This window comes from Nanorana parkeri, unplaced genomic scaffold (genome assembly GCF_000935625.1).
Source record: "Nanorana parkeri isolate BGI_ZX_2015 unplaced genomic scaffold, ASM93562v1 scaffold76, whole genome shotgun sequence".
NCBI lineage: Eukaryota > Metazoa > Chordata > Amphibia > Anura > Dicroglossidae > Nanorana > Nanorana parkeri.
Genome location: NW_017306344.1, coordinates 1,275,885 through 1,298,137, shown reverse-complemented (window position 1 = coordinate 1,298,137; position 22,253 = coordinate 1,275,885). Strand labels below are relative to the sequence as shown.

The 22,253-nt window shown below is 40.9% G+C and overlaps 1 protein-coding gene across 1 annotated transcript in view; it reads right to left on the bottom strand.

Moving 5' to 3' along the window:
* ADGRB2 (adhesion G protein-coupled receptor B2) overlaps positions 1-22,253 on the bottom strand; it is a 204,754-nt gene that overhangs the window by 12,936 nt on the left and 169,565 nt on the right. The window contains exons 19-25 of the mRNA XM_018576759.1: positions 16,966-17,035; positions 16,615-16,681; positions 15,455-15,540; positions 11,076-11,171; positions 9,367-9,538; positions 7,709-7,804; positions 2,499-2,577 (exon numbers count right to left, since the gene is read on the bottom strand). Coding sequence (XP_018432261.1) covers positions 2,499-2,577; positions 7,709-7,804; positions 9,367-9,538; positions 11,076-11,171; positions 15,455-15,540; positions 16,615-16,681; positions 16,966-17,035 — 666 coding nt within the window. The remainder of the gene's footprint in view (positions 1-2,498; positions 2,578-7,708; positions 7,805-9,366; positions 9,539-11,075; positions 11,172-15,454; positions 15,541-16,614; positions 16,682-16,965; positions 17,036-22,253) is intronic.

The following is a 22,253-nucleotide window of genomic DNA, read 5'->3' as shown; positions in this document are numbered from 1 at the left end:
CAGGCCACAGATAGAAAGGCCCGCGCTCCACATTGATTTCTTTCTTTGGCAGTGGATCATTGAGCTCATTTACTGGATTATGAGTTATTTTGGGCACCTGCAGCATAATTCCTCCTTGAGAAGAAAGATGTCCAGGAAGGTGGGAAAAGCTGAGGCCTTCGCTTCCTTTATGTCGTTTTAGATCATCTTCATCATCTAAAGAGATCCGGGATAGAGCTCCAGTCACACTGGAAGGATGGCATGTATTCAGTTCCTTAAATAAAACTGACAAAACATTGGAAATAAATGAAAAACATTAAATGCAATGTGATGACATGCAGCACTTTTACAGCACTCAGAAGTTAACACAAAACTTTTAAATTAGTAACATAGTTAGTTAGGCTGAAAAAAGACATATGTCCACTGAAATCAACCAAAAGAGAAAAAAATAATACATCCTTAAAACCTTAAACCCCAGTGCTGATCCCAAGGAAGACAAAAAAGACCTGATACAGCATGGTATCAGTGTCCCTCATTCCCAAAAGCAGCCAGGCATATTCTGTGCTTTTGAAACACATCCAGTCCTTTTTTTGAAGGAATCTATTAAGTTGGCTAGAACATGCTCTTGTGGAAAACTATTCCATATTTTTGCAGCTCTTACTGATAAGAACATTTTCTGTATTAGGAGTTTAGACTTATTTTTTCAGGTGCAAAGAGCATGCTCTTATCTTTATCAGGGGCCTGAAAATAAACTACTTTGCACAAAGTTTTTTACATGGACCATATATGGAATTAATTAAAGTAATCATATTCCTCAGCTCTTCTCAAGGGAGAATTATTTATTCATGTATTTATTTATTTATTATTAGTATTTATATAGCGTCAACAATGTATGCAGAGGTTTACAATCCAAGGTCCCTATACATACACACATTTCAGCCAGATTTTAACGGCCATACATTTGCACGGTGTGTGGGGCTGTCGGCTCCCTTTCAGCCAGCATTCCTCGATCAGCTGATTGAAGGAGCCGGCTGAAAAATCTACATGCGAACAGAGCCGACAGTCAATGAGCTGCCCGCTCTGATCGGGTATTCTGAAAATAAAATGCAGACAGCAGCGATTTCTCGATTGACACGCTGTTTGTGTTGATGGAGGAATCGCCTCAATTTCTTCCTTCAGCCCGCGGGTTGAACAAAAGAAGTTGACAGATGTGTGGCCAGCTTTAGAGAGGAACCAATTAACCTTCCAGCATGTCTTTGGAGTGTGGGAGGAAACCAAAGTACCCGGAAGAAACCCAAGCAAGCACCAGGACAATACATTAAGTTCAAAAAATCTTGGCTCTATGGTCTACAGAAATCTTTATAGAAACAAGAGGTTGTCAGGAGGGGTACAGAGGTTATCAGGAGGGGTACAGAGGTTGTCAGGAGGGGTGCGGAGGGTGTCAGGAGGGGTGTGGAAGGTCTCGGAAGGGGTGCGGAGGGTCTCAGGAGGGAGGCGGAGGGGTGCGGTATGCCCGAAGAGGGGTGCGGAAGGTCTCGGGAGGGGTGCAGAGGGTCTCAGGAGGGGTGCGGTATGTCCGAGGAGGGGTGTGGAAGGTCTCGGAAGGGGTGCGGAGGGTCTCAGGAGGGAGGCGGAGGGGTGCGGTATGCCCGAAGAGGGGTGCGGAAGGTCTCGGGAGGGGTGCAGAGGGTCTCGGGAGGGGTACAGAGGGTGTCATGAGGGGTGCGGAATGTCACAGGAGGGGTGCGGAAGGTCTCAGGAGGGGCGCAGAGGGTGTCGGGAGGGGCAGAGGGTGTCAGGAGGGGTGCAGAGGGTCCCTGTAATTGCTCAGTCTTATACAATCAAAAGAATTACTAGTGATTCTATAAGACTGAGCAATAGTTTGATTTAGATGACAATACAAGCAGGGAGACAGAGGAGAGGGGGGGGAGGAAAGGGAGGGGGAGAAAGAACACTGTCTGCACACTATCTTACCTGCAGCCTGCTCAGCCCGGCCGGGACTCCTACACTCAGCACACCACGCCTCCGAATGACTCATCGCTCTGAAGTCTCAGAGAGATCACTCTGCTCTCTCTCAGACCCTGGAGCTAAGTGGCAGATAGGAGAGAAGCAGCTCAGACGGGCACAGTATCTTGCAGCCGAGGCCGCAAGGAACTGTGCCGGTCTGAGTGCGTGCGGACGGCAATGCATCCCTGCCGCACAGCTGCCCGTACATGCTACGGGTGGCTGTGCAGGGATGTAGCGGCAACTCTCTGGAGGGGGGGCCCTCTTCTTCCTCGCTGGGCCCCCCCCAAATGGCCGAACGCCAGGGCCCGGTCGCAAATGCGACCGCTGCGACCCTGGTAGTTCCGCCAGTGTTTAGAGCTCCTTTAATGATGCCATTTTGGATAATTTGTTTTACTAAGAAGTAACAAAATATAGAATGTTATTGGTTGCAACTGAATGAATCATCTGATTGCTTTTGTCTGGAAACATGGTTCATATTAAACACTAGAACTACTTGTAGTCATTTAGCTCACCAGTTTCCCCATGTGCTGTGTACCAGGAGGCCTTCTCATCAGACTGACACGCTAAGTCAACATCTTTTTCAAAATCTGTCTGCAGGGACATAAGAGTACATTTAGACACATTGACATAGTCGTTAGTATGATCAACAAGCCTGTTTTTTGTAAAACCATCCTAACACATTATGGTTTAAAAAACTATCTCCTCCTAAAACGGACATAATGAAAGTAATTGCAATGCAGCAGCATATTGACAGTGGTGATAATACAGGAAAATGCAGCAGGACAAAAGAGCATTGTCTTGGACAAAAAAGCAAGGAAAGTTACAGTATTTCTAGTGTTGGAATATAGGGATGCACCAAAATGGAATTTTTAGACCGTTTTAAAACATTTCTTTAATTATTTGTTTATTATTTTATTTTGGTTTATTTGTATTTATTTTTTTAACTTTACTGACAGGGCTATGGGGAAATATCAGGGGTGTAAACAGACCCCTGATATTTTCCTTTTAAAAGAGAAAAAGAGAATGAGGACATAGAATCTTAGATCTCTTTTTCTGCAGTCTCTGTTATGAATGAACAGGAAGCCTCTTGACTGAGTGTTCCTGTCCATTCATAAACTGTGCATATAGTACAGCACTTCCTGTTCATTCATAATTGGGGACACAGTAAGCATATTATGTCCTCAGTTATTTGCAAACACTCAGCGATCAGTTCAGCGCTTGTACTCCACTCTCCATCCTGATTGCTCCGTCTGTCACAGGAGTCTGAGAGGGGTGGTGTGAAAGGAGAGCTCGGCTCCTGCGACAGCTCTCTCCTTTCTCCACCACAACGCTCCTCATCCTGAGCTGCCTCTTTCGGCATCGCCCCACCCGGCCTCCTCAAAGCTCCTCTCTTCCCCACTGGGCGCCGGCCTGTGTCCTTTCGGATCCCTGCTGCCTCTGCCAACACAGGGGGAGAGAGAAGCTGGGGATGCACTGAATTTTCGGCCGCATCAGAATACCTGTTAATGTCAGCTAGGTACAGTGCATGCACTGGATGTGTCTTACAACAAAAGCCACTATTTAAAGAAAGACCTTACATAAAAAATCAGCTAACCTAAAAAGGCCCAGTATCAACATAAAATAAAAAAATCAATATACTCACAAAATAAATGAAAACTTCAAAATGCACCCATGCAGCAGCCCCCAACAGTAGAAAAAAAAAGGCAGCAACAGGGATGACTGGCAATAAAATCTAGCAATAAGTATTAAAGTACAGTTTGCTAACTAACTCTAATCTCTCCCTATGCAGTTTGTCAGCTTTCCCTACAACAGTTCACTGACAAAATTAAAGTGGGGCACTGGCTTAACGAAAAAAGCCCCCTTATTGCCCCTACTAAGCTTGCTGCCATTAGCTCAAGGGCCATGCAATGCATTATGATTTTAGAAATTATCTGGGGTGAATCTGCACATAAGTTAATTGGAACCACAAATCTTGAACCCCCACGCTTCCCACACTTGTGGGGACCTCAGCAGCCTGCGGGGGACCTGGCAGTAGCTGTCCTTGGCAGTGCCTGTCAGGTTCTATATCTCCTACCATGGACAGCCCCACACTCAGCACAGTACAGCCCCGGAGATGGCACCCACCTGGTTAACTCTCCACAGCAAAGCCACTGCCCGCAAAGCCTTGCAGAGATCCACATGCTGTCTGGGTGAGATCGCAGCCTGGTGAGATGTATGGTGCTCTGGGGACATGTATGGTGCTCTGGGGACATATATGGTTCTCTGGGAACATGTGTGGTGATCCGGGGACATGTATGGTGATCCGAGAACATGTATGGTGATCCAGGGATATGTATTGTGCTCTGGGGACATGTATGGTGCTTTGGGGACATCCATTGTTCTCTGGGGACATGTATGGTGCGCTGGGGACATGTATGGTGCACTTGAAACATGGCTTGTTGCCTCCGAATCCGAAACAGCATAATAATTAATTTTGTCCAAAACTTTACACTGTTCACATCTACTATAGTGTCATAAAACTTATGCTATCATCTTACTTTTTCATGAATATGGAATATTAAAACCTTCCTATTTTTGCAATCCTAATTTCCTGTTTATGGCACCAGGAAATATGGTCAGCCTATGTCTATAGTATTGCAAAAGATTTCATTTTGGATTGGAGGAGTTAAATAGGTCCTGGTTCTCTATGGGATAGGGAAACATATGATCCTAGCTTGTATGCAAACTTTAGGCTTTACATTGTTACCATCTATGTGCCTCTGTATGTATATCCAGTATGTGTGTAATGTGTGTTTAAAGTGTAGAAAGAAATCTAAACTACGACGCATAGTGTGAAAATATTTGAGGAGGATGATAACTGGGTCTGGCTGGTATGTTCATTTAGGAATGCATAATCTACCTAAAGTCTGTGTGAAGAAATGGAGAATATCTGGAATAATGCTGCAGATCTCTTGTGATTCTGTTCTGTATGTGAGTCATCTTTCAAGACCCTCAGTAGAGAAGCACTCTGAAAGTATATTTGAAGCTAACATAGCTTTGATGGTGGCCATCTAGCAGGATGTCTTTTGATCTGCGTTGAAGCATTTACAGAAAATAATTAGCATAATTAAATCAGAAAAATTGCAAATATGGCACTTAAAACGAATGCAGAGATGAAGCCCCTACCCCTTTCTGATTTTCTACCAGATTGGCTAAAGGTCGGATAAGCAATTAATTAAGTGGAAAAGTTCAAATCAGTTAATCTGGTACATTTTTTTAACTGCCCTTTCACTTTTGATAATATGATTGCTTAGTTGAAGCAACAAAAATCGCAGAACCCATAGGAATGTACATGCAAGCTTTTTAAAGGGGCCATCGGAATGCACATATGAGGCCCTTAAACTTCCTCATTAAAGATCTGTACAGAACACTGGGTAAACAGCAATGAGGATCACCAGCACTCATGGGATGAAATAAATCCAAATTTTCTTTTTATTGAAGAAACATGTCACTTATGTTGAACAGCCAACGTTTCGGAACAACGCAGGGTTCCTTCATCAGGGCAGACATGGTCAACATCAGGGCAGACACCTGATGTTTAGCCCGCCTGGAATGTAAAAAAGGGAAGTGGCATTACTAGACCATTATAATATAAGGTCGCATTGAGAGGTGAGAGTTAATCTTTTGAGAGCGGAAGGTGGAAACACCAGGAACACAAAAGAATTGTCCAATCACTTGTTAATTATCTTCGCCCTTGCATTGGGTGCACGATTCACTTTAATTTTGCATGGTCACAAGTGGACATTTTACATCTTTTATATGTTCTATAAATCTATGACTCAAATGGTCTGTCATTATCTATTTAAATACACATTATGAAAAAAAAATGAAAAGGAAACTAAAGAAAAAATACAACAGATGAGAGGAACAGGCTATGAGAAGGTTATAGGGCATTGGAATAGAAAAGCAGAACATGTCAGAATTAAGAAGAGTAGAAGGGGATATGGATGAAAAGGCCTACTTATTCTTTAAACAGGGATAATGAAGTTGTAATCCCATCTATGAAAAGCTTCACTAAACAACTAAATTGAATAACCCTGGGAGCAATTCTTTGATAAAATTCATTCTGAGACATAGAGAATATTTGACACAATTTCCTTGTGTTTAGAGACATGCAAACTCGTTTTGAGATGCCTTCATTTTCAGCATATTATAAGTATAAAGTATAAGGGCATTTCCTAACACTAACCTCAACTAAAAGAGATTTTGCTGCAATACTCACATGCAGAGCTGTCCCTTGCAGTACTTCTTTTCCACCACTAGATGTGCTCATTTTCCCTGAGTTAATGAAAGCCAACATCATTCAACTCATTTCCCCTAAGCCCATGCCACCTGGACCTGCCCTGCCTGTGACTGAACAGTAAAAAGAAAAGCAGTACAGACATGAGATCATCTCTCTGTCACTCTGCTTTCTCTTCTAGTCAGCTTCTTGTCATGAACTGATTGGATCCTTGTGTTGCTTACAGTCGAGCTCTGCTGCATGGGCTGTAAGAGGCCAATAACAGGTCTAATTAAGGTACTTATTATTGTTTGCATAAAAAAAAAATGTATATTGTATTAATGAATACAGAGTTGTATTAATTTGTGTATTTAATATCTGTCTGAAGTTTAGCTTTAATTCTAACCCCATACATTATATTATTCTCAAAGGCTACATAGTTACATAGAAGGACAAAAGTATGAACATGAAACTCATGCTTCTATGTGCAGTCTATAGCCTTCATATCAATATTTTTTGATACGGTAGACAACTGATATGTTTCAAGGGATTATTGTCCTTCTGAAGAAAGCAGTTACATTCACCAATTACAGACATGAAATGATAAGCCAAAAGGAGAACTATGGGGTGAGTGAATTACAATCATCCCCATAAGAAGAGCCGACATGTAGCACTGAATATGTCACACATCAGCTCTATTGATCGTGAACTGAGGGACAACATACCACCAATGGTTTCTCGATCTTCTCCCTATCAGTCGGAGTTCTTCTTTAATACACTCACTTATTTATTGCCCAAAACACTTCCTGTAAATTGCATTTGTGTAAAACATGCTCTGACTCCGAAAATGGCTTGTATCCATGCTGAGCACAACCTGCCACCTTTGTAGCTTGCAAACTTTCCCCACCCACACTCTTCATATTCTCCTCCCCAGTCCAGTCAAAACCCTGCTCTCTTTTGATTGATCATTGAGCTTCATGTGGAGGGCATGCCTCCCTGTGCTACTGTCAAAGCCACATAACCTGAGCTTGCTGAGATAAACCAGTCTCTATCAGTCTGTGTTTCTCCATCCTTGTCCGTGGCTAACAATATTTGTCAGCTTGTGTCCATTCATCACTGTCCATGTTTATCCTTGTTTGTCAGTCTGTAACTGTTTGTCACTGTCTGTGTTCATTACTGTTTGTCAGTCTAGTAAGTGTGAGTTTTGAGGTGCTATATGGAATAAAGTACCACCTTCAATACATTATTTAGATACTAGGATTTAATCTGCAATTGCATCACCTTTTTAAATGCACCCTGTCCATTGCTTTGTGTATTTATGTAGTTTTCCAAATGCTTAAATAATGCTGATATACTGTACATATAAGAGGTTTTAATATCCCATATCAATTTGTTGAATTTCTTCTCGATTATTGGCTATATACTAGCAAATGTCTTTCACTCTTGTGCTAATGGACTACCTACCATTATCTGAAGCTGCCCATTCTTACAGGAGTTTGGAGAATCCTCGTTTTCATCACTGCGGCACCCACCCATTTGGCACTTTACCACTTCTTGAATCTGTCCACACAAAGACAAAGTAAATTAGTAGATACTAGATGAATGTAGATTCCTGAATTTCAGATGATCTGGGCTCAAGGGAGTAATCTGTAGGTGTTCCAGTTTGCGTGACTAAATGCATTCATACACTCAACCAATCTGTTGGGTGATGGAGCACAAAAGAAAGAGGGATTTAAAGTCTTTTAACAAGCCAGTTCATTTAGAGTGATGATCCTTAATCACAGCCATGGTGTCCGGTGCAACCTTTCCTGGCAGTCACAAGGTATTTATGAAATGTTAATGGAGCCACCCTATTTTTATGTGGTCACACTTCATTTATGGGCAAATAATTTCCTGCCTTCTCCTGTACTTTTATCACACTAGCATAAATAATATAACATTACAGAATTTTGGCAGTAAGATTAGGAAGATCCAGAGCAACATACAGAAATAATGTTCTCAAAACATAGTTTAAAATATTGCCCTATATTTGTCCTTATCTATATTATTCTTGTCTACTAGAGGTATACAGTGTAAGTGCAGGGAGAAAGGGAGCGTAAGTGTCACTGATGGCAGAATGCATAGTATAATCTGCCAATGCAATAAGACTTAAAGATTGGTCCAGTTTTAAGTACTATTTTCATGAACACAGGTTGTCTTTTGTGGCTAATGGGGTTTGTGATGACAAAAAATAAATATGAATACCATTTATCCCACTTATTTATAAAGCAAAAATAATCATATAAAGTTATAAGTGACATATGCCAACTGACATCACTTAAAGTTAACCGGAAGTGGTCAAAGAGCTTTGAAAACAAACTAACACTGACCTCTCTAGCTGCTTGTACTGTGCAGTAATTTATTCTTGAAGATCATAACAGAGACTCTGAAGTCTAGTTTAATCCTTTCTAACAGCTTAGAAGCAGCTGATGAATGTTTACATTAGATGAGTGGCATGCTGCCAAGTGTTTGCAATAGAACATATGGGGAGAGGAGCTTGATTCTAGTGCCTCTGTTGTGAACTTTGAAGATGAATTTTGCCACAATGCCTATAGCTACAGAGGTGAGCAAGGGCTTGGTCTGAAGTGCTTTTACTGCTTGTTTCTCAAGTTTTGATCTTGATTGTACATAGTCTGGGCACAGGTTTCCTTTATTTGCCCATAAATACTAAAGGTTAGTCAGATGTGCATCTGCCATCAGGCAACAAAAATGTGATATATATATATATATATATATATGTATATATGCATGCATATACATATACATAGATACAAACAGGACGTGCTAGGCTTGCAAAGTGCTAACCATTCATGTTAATGTATATGCAAAGAGGCAGGGAAAGTTCTCTCCCATCTTACCTTGGGGGAAACAATAATGATTGGACAAGGTTTTCTATTTGTCTGAATGTTATTTCTCCACAAACAAATTCCGCTTTCTTGCATGCTTAAAAATAAGATTCTTGCCAAAATCTAACTAAAAAAAACAGGTCTCTGAGTACCTATAGATATGTAAACAGCTAACCTCTTGCGGTGCCACGTACATAGAGGAAACACGGACCATAAGTATTTAAGAAAGATTTTTACCTCCCGGCGCAGGAAGCAGTGAACAGTGATGATAACGCATCCTTGTACAGAATTGAACACGGCAAACAGGACTTGGAAGAGAATGGATCGACGGTCGGTCATAGCTAAAACTGCAGACATCCACGTAAGGGCAAGGAGAGGTAGGACCACGCAGGAGCTCCAGAGAGACGCCCTGTGATAAGGGAGTGGAGACACGGTGCATATAGGAGGGATATTGAGAGACAGAAAGAGGGGAGAAGAGAAAAAAAGAATGATAACGGGAAGGAAAGACATGGAAGAGGGAATAAAAATAACATATGCAAATCAATAAAAAGGAAAGAAAAAAAAGATATGGAATAAAATAAATGAAGATGTCAGAAAAAGGAAAAAAATGTGAAAGGGAAAAATAAATTGAAGAAAACACAAAATGTTAAAGTAAAAGAATTTTGAAATGCAGTTCAAACAGGAAGAGTAATTAGAAAGGAGAGAAAGGTTAACAGAGATGGAGAGCCATGAAAAGCAAGCGAGTGGTAGGCAACACAATAAAATGCACAGCGACATGAACGGGAATGCCAGAGGTGTGGGTGAGGAGAGATAAAAGATCAAGAATCCCAGGTTAGGTGTGTGCAGTCGCAGTGCTGACAAATTTCTGCTTGTGGCAGTTTCCCTTGACTTCAGCTAGGTGTTCTGGGTAATGCTTGTATGGGTTACTTCTCCTAGCCTCAGGAAAGTGACAGAAGCATTAGATGCCTCCATGGGTGCCATGCAGATGAAAAGACTAAATAAGGATCTATAACGGAGCTCTTCCAATTAGAGAGTAAATGTGGCTTAGGAGACATGAGAAGAGACCGATGACAGGCACACTACTCAGGACTTGTACAAAGAAGACACCACACTGTGCAGGTGACAACTAACACACAGTGACCTCTTGCACAACCTCCCTTGCCTGTCAAATAAATCCATAATTCTCCTTTGTGACAAATTCGGGTTAAGGCAATAGTGATCAGGTTTGAAAAGAGTATTTCTTATTTATTCTCTTTTTGTATATTCAGGTTCTTGAAATATCCATTGTGTTCTAACAGAAATCATCACAGCTTGTCTGTTATGTGTTGACTTTGGATTTAGCCCTTAGGAGAGAAGAAGGGGTTTCAAGTAGGTAAACCTTTTTTTCACTATTTTTAGGTAGAATGGGGAAGGGGCAGAACCTCTGCCAATGTATGTGACTGGTGGGGACATACACATAGAACTTCTTGTTCTGGTGACTTTTGAAAAGTAAGGGGAAATCTAACATAACTGAGTTGTCATGGGAAAAGGGGCAGAATAAAACTGTTATACGTTTTGGGAAATTTTCTATCACTTGTGTTTCTGAGACAAGAAGTTATAAGAAATTTCTTCAATGAGGACACAAAGAGCAGGAAAAACGTGACAGATTTTCTAACCCTTTCCCACTTTATCCAAGATTAGAGAACACCTTTTGGCTGGCATTTCTTTACATTATTAGATTTTTCACAAAGATGGAATTACACTTCAGTGGAAATGTGTACAGAATATAGGAAAGTATCCCTATATATTCCTCTAACTGTACATTGTCTGACTGGCTAATAGTGGAGACATGAAAACTAAATAGGATCCTCTGCAAAGTAATAAGTGAATGAGTGTTACTACTGTAATGTGAGTTCTACTGTAATGTGTGCAGTTAGAGTGGGGCAGAGGCAGAGCATGACACTAACACAGCATTGCTGGCAGTAGCTGCAGATAGCTTTGCACTGGGCAGCACTCCACACGTGGAACAAATCAGAGGCAGATTTCTGCAGGAAATCTCAATTCTGCAAGAGCACATCACAACAAGCACAGGAGCATGCAGAGTAGTGGCAATTCATTAGGAGGACAGGAATAAGACAAAGAGGATCAGGTATATTTTAACAGCAAGATAAAAAAATACAGATAGCCAGGTCCAAAATACATTTACAGATGTAGATAGATTTATGGATAAATATATATATTTAAATATAACAAATTAAAAGGGTGAAAAAAGGCACAGATCATATATTGTGTGTGATTTCATGCAAAAGAGCACATATAGTTTAATGCATGCATAAAAGAAGACAAATTTACACATCAATATAAAACCCATTATATATAATTAGAGTACATGGGGGATGAAGGAGGTTGGGTTGGCAAGGGGAAGACAGGAAGGAGCAGATAAGAGGAATATAGAGACAGAAGGAAGAAGCCACAGAGGAGTGTAGGGCAAATGAGAAAGATAATAAGAGTGAAGATGGGAGAGAGAAATAAAAGGCAGTGTGTTAGATCAGCTCTGGACTAGCAGGAAGGCAGCACCTGGTTAGCATGAGATGGATACAAGGAAAGGAAACCTCTATCACCATCACCCCTTTTTTTCTGGTTTAGGCTGGCCATACACAGAGGGCTCTTTGGAAAATATCTGACCAAAAAGATCTTTCTTCCTCTCACCCAACATGTACTGTACAACTTGTTTAGGTACATATAGTACATGCACCCGCAGTTGGGTGACTTATAGTGTCAGTCTCATTCCTTTAATCAGGGACACATATCATTTACATAGGCTGACGTGGAACATTTGAGATGGGAATTTGCACCTAAGACCTCACCTGTTTCCAATCAGCACTATTGGACTTAAGCATGCATGTCCCACCTGTAAGCCAAGTTATGAGGTTCAAATGCAGGTTAAAAAAAATGTACATATCACCTTACAACAACATTGTGCTTTAGGAAAAAAAAATCTGTTACCATTAGAAGGCAACAATACTTATTTTTCTATGCTTCACATGTATCAGACATGTTGAAGAGTTGGACATAGGATGAAGACCCATCAGAGGATTCTTTGATAGGCTAAGCAGTTAATTCAAAACTGCTAACCAGCTAGCCTTTTAATCTGCATAATTTATATATATCCTTGATTAAGGTGATAGGACAGTTGCTCTACTGTTAACTTCAGTGCCAAGCACAGTGCTTAAGACTCTTGTCTCTTTTCCCACTGAAATACAGTGCGTTATTGGCTGATTCATTTTAGCCTGATGAATTGAGTTGTTATCTGACTTTGATGTCCTGAGCTTATCCTTTCCTGTCTGTCCTTGTTCATTCCTTGTACAACTGTGAGGGCTTCCTCTTCCTTAAAGCTAATTAACAGTGATTCATGCAGCACTTTCCAATGGACAGCATCAATTGAAAAATCTAATTGAGCCTTTTGACTTTTGACTCCCTCTTGCCATAAAGTTCTGTATCACTGCACTTAGTGTGTGCAGTGTGTACTGATGAAGGTGCACATAGTACTCAGGGCTATTGGATATGCTACCATAATTGTAATAATTAAGATACAGCGCTTGGAAAATTTTGAAAATCTATCATATTTAACAAATATATACCATTGTGTATGGCCACCTTTAGCTAACCTGCGGCTCTGCAGCTGTTGCTGAACTTTGACCCATGTCTAACCTTGTCATTCATCAACAACTGGAGAACCCTAGTCCTCTCTGATATGTTCACTAAAACCAGGTAGAAGAGATACTGTCAGGAGAGCACACAGTAACCTGGGACCTCTGAAACATGATATAGCCACTCATGACAGAAGGAGGTGTACAAAACTACCACTCACAGAAACACACTTAGAATATACTAACACACAAACACAAAGACACCTGAGAACCTTAATCATGAATCTGGGACTGTCTTTATGCAAAAGAAAATCTGAATTTTAAGGACATCTTGCTTTGTATTAGTTATATATGTTATTAAATGATCTACAGTATCTATCTATCTATCTATCTATCTATCTATCTATCTATCTATCTATCTATCTATCTATCTATCTATCTATATCTGTTGGTTCACAGGCAAATTGCTCCATCCATTAATAGTAACTGAACTAATCAGTAGGATAAGGTTCCTTAGATAATCAAATATGCATTAGACTTGGGCTGGCCAAGAAACACTAAAATATGATGGATATGAGTCTATATATAGTGTACATAAACGATAAGTGTATAAGTGTACCTTTAAATAAAAACACGTACCTTCGCAGAGAAGAACATCAACTTTTACTGCCAAGGGCCATCACAATGTTTATGATGTCCACCGCTCCCCGTTCCCTTTTAGACTCCTGCTGTGTTTCAGGACAGATTATCAAGAATGATGCCAAACATCATCTTTGGATCAGCTCCTGCTCATTGCACATGATTTTGGCTGATAAGCAGCTTGGTGCATTAGATGTAACTAGATGCATTAGAAGGTAGCTGACAGTGTGCCAGAGCCAGGTATGCAAGGCAGAGTAAAGCCTATGTTTTGTAACAAAGGTACATTTACTTAATTTGCTGTCGAGGGCTTAGGGAAGAAACTCCTGTTTTTATTTAAAGGTTCACTGTTAGGTTTTTCTATCCATTTTCACATATCTTCCCATGATCTAGTGTTATTCCACAGGTCAGAAGGTATGTACTCTAATTTTATCACATCCCTGCAGCACAGACATTGACAGATTACTAAGGAGAGTGATGTGACTCGTTTACCCATTGTGCCTCTTTAGGTAACCAAGAAGCAAGGCTTTCCTGAGTAATCAACCTGTCTAAAAGCAGCTGGAGATAACTGGCTATAGAAATCCCCCAGGCTTCTGCCTGTCATGTGCAGTGCTGGAACCTGACACCGTTTGTCATTGAGAACAGAGAAGGATTGGCTACCATGCATGGCCATTTTTCAACGGGTTAGAAGGAAGGAAGAACTTGCTGTTGCCCTCAAGCGCTAACCCAGTACAGCTGATTTTTAGCTGTTCTTAACACTACATGGTTATTGGTTAATGTTGTCGATCTGACAAATCAAAGACTGGATTTGACAGGCCAGTTGTAAGATACATGCACACTAGTTCCTGAAATGTCAGCATGTGTTTGGCCATGCTTACCAAACATTCCCTGCAGGCCACATCAAAGGTGATTATTGTCTACTTTGAGCTCAGTCGCAGTAAACATTACTTGCTTGTTTTAGAAGAACTTTACATTTAAAGTAGTTGCATGAGATAACCTAAATGCAGTCTCGGTAAACTCTTTCCAACCACTGTCTCAATGCTTCTAACAGTGAGAAAAACATGTAGAGAAATATGACCTCTTCAATAGAATGTAGGTGTCAATGGTGGAGGCTCGTAAACTTCACTGACTCCCAGTAGTGTTAAGGGGTGGTCACAGACAACACTGACTCCCAGTAATCTTCTGGAACATGGCTACTCTTCAGCATGTCATGGGTGTCATTGATAGTGGAGGCCACACACAACAAGTTGTTCTGGTTTGTTGAGGAGATTAACTCATTAGCACCCATTTCAGCTTCAGAAACATAAAGCTTCAAAAAAGAGACATTTGTTAATAGTCTATAATTATAGATCCAAAGATTTGCATCCTTAAACGCTAATCTTTTTTGGATCAAAGTTCTTTTTTTCTAACTTTCTTTAAATGCCCCCAAACATTGCATGTTATATTCATGTGAACTGCAGGGAAGGTTCAGTAAGCTCTAGGGTCAGAAGCTGTTTCATCCTTTAGTGTGATTTTAAAAACTAAGACATGCACTGTGGGCAAAAATTTATTTTTTTATGGACAACATAACATAGTTTGAGTCACTGACCCAGAACAAGAATGCAGATAAGTACTTCTGATGACACTATCCTGATTTGCATATTTGTTTTAGGTCAGTGATTTAGAAAGTACTGAAGACAGGGGGTCAGCAAACTAGCCAGTCTTCTAGAATTGTAGAAATAAGCAGCGCCCCTATTTTTTTTTTCTTTTGGGACTTATTTTATTTTGCTTCCAACATTCCCTTGGAGACTTTCCTATACTATACTATTTTACAGGTTACAAAGTTAAATGATCTTAGTTTATGCTGCCATTCAGGGGAGGAATATATTAACATTGCAAATAAACAACGTTAAAAAAGAAACTCCACATACTATACAACATTGTACAAATTGCAGGTCAAACATCAGAAGCACACATAAACTGCAGACATAAATCCACGCTGGTGCAACACTAATTTAATGATGCAAAAACAATCCAATGTATCTTGACAGCCAATCTCCTATGAAGAGGAATGCACTCACCCAGCCCGCTGTTTTTTGGATTTGTCAGATATTCCGTCCCGAGACATCAATTTGTTGAATACTATTATGCCAATGAGCATGTTAACCTATAGAACAGATCAGAAGATATTTAAAGAGTCAAAAATATTAATGTAGTCCAGGAACACAATTACATTTTGTTAAAGTCCAATTGAAGCCTCCCTTGGTTATTACTGTAATGCAGTCAAGCTGTATAAATAGTATTAAATGTGAACTTCTTTTTGATTTTTTAATCTACTATTGTGCTGCTGCTATGGTTGGAATGCCTTGTGCTGGCAGCAAGCTGGAGATCCAGACTGCTGCTCAACATGGAGCGCATCAGTTTGGGCCTCCAGTGGTCTGACGTGCCACTGCACAGTAGTAGGGCCATTTTGAGTACTACCCATCCAACAAAGAAATATAATTTTAAGGTGGAAGTGCACTTTAATGATAAACTAAGATCTTAAGACCTGATGAAAAGTAATTTTTAGTGTTTCTCAGCTTTAATAAATGAGGTGCCGTTGACAAAAACCTCCAGTGTACCTCCAATGTACCTCCAAACCTAGTGAAATCCTTCCTATTAAATACCAGCACTGTTTTTGTAAGTCATGTTCAAATATATACTGCTATGCAAGAAAACAAATAATAGACATGATTTGGCTATATTTTTACTATATTTGGATCATACTTTGTCCACCAATAATTCTGTTTTAATAATAGTAACAGATATCTGTGGTTAGGATCTTAGTTTTTTATGCTGATGTTTAGATTTTTATTAGTAATATGATTTTCTAAAGTTTCTGTATGCTTTAAAAAATTACATATATTGTGCCAAATGTTTACTATAAGGGAAAGAGCTCAAGTGAACCTGTGTGCCCTACAAACATTGAAACATGTACAAGAGAATACATTGTCTACTTCACACAACTGAATGATTTACCTCGTATTTCACCATGGTAATCAGATGTATTGTGCATAGGTACCCAAGTTCACACAGCAGTGACAGACAATAATAATAACATCAATGAGAATAGTGATAGAAAGTCCAAATTAAAACTACAGCCATAAAGTATGTAAAGGGTAGATTGAAGGAAAGCTGGCATCACATTTTATATCTGTGGAGTTCCAAAGAAGACAAAGGTGATGATAGCCACAGTGCTTACCAGAACAATGACAGCTGCCGGGCCAACAAAGGCGTAGAGTAAACCTCCTTCCAGGGAAAGCCAGCAGCTAGACGTCAAATGACATAAGTAGTTAGACAAAGTAGAAATGTATTCACTGACTCAGTGTATCGTCTTAAGAAAGGCTATTTAATGGAGACAGAAGAAGTGGGATAATTAGTGTATAATGCAAAAATGGCTTGTATTTAGTTCTTTACCACACCATATAGAAAACTGAAAAAATAAATATACAGACATTCCTCGGTTAACGACTTACCTGTTTTTATAGTAATTTAAAATATGGACCAACTGGAAATGCATTATTGTTTTCCTTCAGATAAAAAAATGACTTACTAGTGAGGAGTTCCATATCCTTTTGTTCGTGTGAAACCCACAGACACGGCAACCACTAATGCTGGTAACCCTGACAGAAAAAAATCAAACTATTCAGTAAGTTTTGAAAATGTAACATATTAAGAGAAAGAGAGTGAAAGTTGACCTAACTCTTCCATTAGTAGGAAGGAATTATGAATGTTGGTGGAAGGGAAAATGGGTCTGTGTTACCTAAAGCAACTAATCCAATAAATGAAGTAAAGAACTGACTAGGCTAGTAAGGCTGGAATTCTGCATAGCTGTGGCCTAGGTTGACTTTGATGCCAAGGGTGGGACATAGACACCTACACACCATGTTGATGACTGTCAGTAACAAATTCCCATGTGTATGTGTATTCAAGCTGTGATTGTTGCTGTCCCAGTTTTCCTTTTTTCTTGATGAGAAAGTGTACTGTGTACTTATAGTTCACCCACTCTGGCTCTATATACCTTGAACTGAAATGCTAGCAGAGTAGTGTGACAGCCTGACCTTCTGGTAATTGGTTCTAGCTGTACAGAAGCAGAGTGGGTAAACCGTCTCCTTGAGTCTCTTAACCCCAAACCTTGGTGTCTTGTGTGGCTATAATGTCACACCTATGTATTACTAAGTACGTATCAGACTAACAATCCTGTCTCTGGCAACAACATGCCACAACAGGCATAAAAATACTTACCTATTGTTATGGAATCACTCCCCCACTTGCAGAAACAGCCAGTCCTTGCCTCCTTGCTTGTTGAATTTGTACAGAATCTCCCTATTCCAGTCAGCAAGAGAGCAATGGTGTAGAAGCAGGTAAGTCGTTTTTAGTATTTTCTCCTCTCTTTCTAGAGATCCCAAAGCTGGCGAGTTGTTTCCAGCAACAGGATGGCTAGTGTGACAGGAGCCTAAGGCTAGCTAATTACCTTGGAAGGTAGGTGCAGCACAAGGCAGTTGGCCTAGGGACACACAATGTAAATCCACCCCTTTAAGCTAGTGGTAACTGGAGACAACCTACTTCCCTTTAAAATACTCTTTATGTAACTCCTCTGTTACTGGTGGACCCATACATTTAAAAGACAAGTAGACATAGACTTGGCTTATATTTTTGCTATAATTTGCAGTTATCCTTTTTATTTTTAGAACAAAAATAGTAGTTTGACAATAAGGAAGGTTTGTTTGGTTTTATCAGCTCTAATTACGTTGAGTACTGTGACATGGGATATTATTAGAATGCTGCTGTATTCTTATTTACATAGCAGTGCCATTTCAGCAGAAGAGATGAGGAAAAGGCAAATTAAAATGAAGGGAGTCTAAAAAGAAAACTTCTACCAATAATAACCAGTGCATTAAAATAAAAAATGTGATGTTGAAGTGGTACTTTGCAGATGAGCAAAAACAGTACATTCTGAACCCAATTCAGAAACAAATAAAACTGGGCTGTAGTGGTCTGATGTTGATCTGAGGTGCTCTAGTGTTTTGTCTCCGGTAGCAGCAAAAAATCCATTCTGCAACCATTTTATAAAACGTCAGATTGGATTAAAGGAGAACTATGAGATGAGTGATTTCCACTCACCTCATAGTTCTAAGCCGACCTGTGACAATGAGACTGTCACAGGTCGGTTCAGTAGATCGGGAGGTGAGGGAACACATACCGGGTTCCCTCACCTCTCGATCCTGTCACGGCTCTCTGCCGTGACAGGGGGAGGGGCTGGATTCCCCTCTCCCCGCTCCGATCTGCCAGCACTGACTGGCGGAACGGACAGGGAGGGGGCGGGTACAGCTGGCTCTGCCTCTAGATAGGCAGAGCCAGCTGTCACTCACGCAGCTGGGCGGATCCCGTCATCTACGTCGGGATCTGCTCCAGGTGCGGCGTCTCAGTATACCGCGAGCTGTAGCTCGCGGTATACTGAGCTTAGGGTGACGGGCGGACGCTAGTTTGTGTCCTCCCGTTACCCTAAGGAGAACTATGGGGAAAAACACTGACCCCATAGTTCTCCTTTAACCCAGGTCACCAAATTTCCTCACTTCTGTTATCATTTACTAGGACATATCTAGTATTTTTTTTAATGTCTTTGCCTCTGTCGTGGAGATTTCACTTTACATCCTGTCTCAGGAGCTGTGATAGAAAGTGAGTGGAATTCTCCATAAAATGTCTATGAAGGTTCTCATTCATCCAGGTCATGGTATATCTGTAAAAATTAAGTCAAGGCAAATGGACTTGCAAGTCCAGTTGCAAGTAAAGGGATATGTAATTAATAAATATCTGTCCTACTCTTGTTCCAGTGAAAGCTATTACACAAAGAATTAAGATATAGGGATAATTAGTCAAAACATGTTTTACTGTACTATTAATCTAAAATATTTAGCAAAGAGGGACTTTAAGGGTACTCAAACAAAAATCCAACACATTACATCAGTAAAATTATTGTTTTATTAAATAGAAAAATAATTTTTGAGATCTCTATGAGTTTTGTCAGAGATTAATGGTTTACTGGCACCACAAATCCAGTAATTAAAGTGCAAAGTTCATGAAAAAGCCATGTGATTTTGAAGGTGTCAGGGAAATAGTCATATACCAGAACATTTCTTGTTGTTAAAAGACAATAATGTCATTTTTATTTATAACAACAGTATAAAAACAGTATAAAAACACAAGGTATGTTAGTTTTGGTACTGTTTAGACAGAGTACAACATACAGTACATATCCATGTTTAATACAACATCCATCCTAGCTCACACTGTAATTGTTCATGTATCTCAAGTCAATCTGATGTCTTTACCCATCATATGTATCTTATAATAGATCTTCTAGTACAAGGTGATGGAATATTACACAGTAGGATGGTGGTACATGCATTTGTGCTGTATTTTGTAGACACTAGTCTACTTATTCAGGATGGAATTAGAATAGTCCATGTCCCAGCACCACGCACACCAGGTGAAGAAAACATCCCCAGATGGGGCTGCAGGGGATATATGTGGGCCAGGTCTCTCAATGGTCAGGTAGTGCGAGATGCAAATCAAATCTCAAAAGTCCCTGCTTTTTTGGTGTTACCTTATAGTCAGGAAGTGAGTATCATATATCTCTCGTCCTTGTGTCTTAGATCAATATTCCCAAAGTTCAAGAAATGCATCATCCAAATATACCAGCTCTGTAATTCCATAACGGTATTGTGGCGGTAGCAGTCCCCCCAGATATACCCCCTACTGGAGGAAGAGAGGGGACACACACACACACACTCCCACTCCCGTGAAAGTGATCAAACGGCTCTGCAGCTTCCCATATTATTTTGACCTAAAAGTCGTGAGCCTGCTGACAAAGGTAGAAACAAGCTCATGGCTGCTGCTGCAGCACATACAGGACAACCCAAAGAGCTTAACATGTTAAAAAGGCCAACATTTAAAGAAATTGTAATAGTGCATCATCTCTTGGTTGGTAATATCCAAGGCATTGGATAGAAACACTTAGGGGTCTATTCACAAAGCTGCCGAAGGATCTGGCCGTAGCTTCTGCCGATCCTTCGGCTAGCTTCGGCCCCAGGACCCCTTCGGTTCAGGAGAACCGAGGGGGTGCTGTACGGGCTATTCACAATAGCCCGTACAGCTCCCGATCACAGCCGATCGCATATGCCTCGGCTCGGCTGAGCCGTGCTGAAACCCGAAGCTGTCACCATGTCAGAATAGAGAGAAAAAAAAAAGACGAATTCCCATTCAAAAGCATTGGGAGTTTACTATTGGCTATTTCAATTTGCAATAGCCAATAGTAAACTAGCATTGTACCCGCCCTCTTTTGCAGTTCCCCATCAGGTCCATCAGCAGAGGGCGGGTACAATGCTAGTTTACTATTGGCTATTGCAAATTGAAATAGCCAATAGTAAACTCCCAATGCTTTTGAATGGGAATTCTTTTTTTTTTTTTCTGTTTTCTGACATGCTCGTGTCAGAATAAAGAAAAAAAAAGACACAGCGGGGTTTCTCTTCTTGGCGGCCGGGAGCGGGGGGCTCCCAGAGCGCCCAGGGGATTTTTTTTATTTTTATTTTTTTACAGCAGCAGAGCCGCCGGACAATAGGAAACTATTGGGCGGAGCTAGCTGTCACTGCTAGCTCTGCACAATCGTTTTCTATTTATTTTTTTTTACTTTTTTCACTCTTTTTCTGTTCTGCTCGGTGCCTCTGAGGGACCGAGCAGAACAGCCGAGCCAAATGCCGCTCGGCGGCATTCGGCTATTCTCTCACTGCTGTTCGGGATCTTTCAGAATAGCCCGAACAGCAGTGAGAAGCCTGCCGGAGGTTCGGCTCAGCCGATCCAGATGTTGAAGTCGAACTCCTTCTGCACTTCGGGTCAGCCGAACATGCTGAGCATGTTCAGCTGATCCGAAGCCACATGAAGCAAGCCGATGTACGGCTGATTTCAGCCGATGTACGGCTGAAATCAGCCGTGCCAGCCTGAAGTGAATAGCCGAACAGTGTTCGGCTCACTTTACTTCTGATCGGTCATTCACTCGGCTGCCCTCGGGAGCTTTGTGAATAGACCCCTTAGTGAGAATGCTGATGAACAAAAAGCATTTTCTTAGACCAACAGTCCCCTACTTCAGTACATAATAGGGAGTTGACAACATTGCAGTATAGATATATATTTCCTGACACCAATCCATGGCAGCATACAATGGGTATGGCTCTGCCCCCAGCCCAATCACAGGACCAGTTATACTATAAATTAAAGCCCGCCTCCCAAGGCCACCATTCTTTTTTCTGTCCTTGCTGCTCAAGCCGGTTATACTAAGGATATGTTGGAGTTTTTTGCCCTCACCTTGCTGGTTTCTTCTGGCCTGCCGCACAGGTTCAGCCTCTCCTGTTGCGAAGTTCCCTTTGTTAGGTAGCTAAATGCAGTCTTATAAGGGAAGCCTCCCCCATAGCCTTGGAGTTGGGGTGCAGGAATGGTCTCTTGGGGTCTCTTTATGTTCGGATGCTTCCTCCATCATGGCGGCGGGTTGAACACTAGCTTAGCCTCCTGGCCTTGTGACTCCAGAGAAGAACCGTGACTCAGCTGCATCATCAGAAGCTATGGTTGTACTGGGATGATCACATGCATGGACAAGCTGACAAGTAGGATCCACTCCATTTTTCTTTCAATGAGTTGGTTTTAGAAATACATGTGCTGCTGTTTCCTGTGGCCTTGCAGTGCTGCCTTGCTCTGGCTGAATCTTTCTGAATATCTGTTATGTCTGTAGAGCCATTTAGTTTTCCATGTGTGCTTAAACCTTACAGGTGCATTACAGGGAAGTATGTG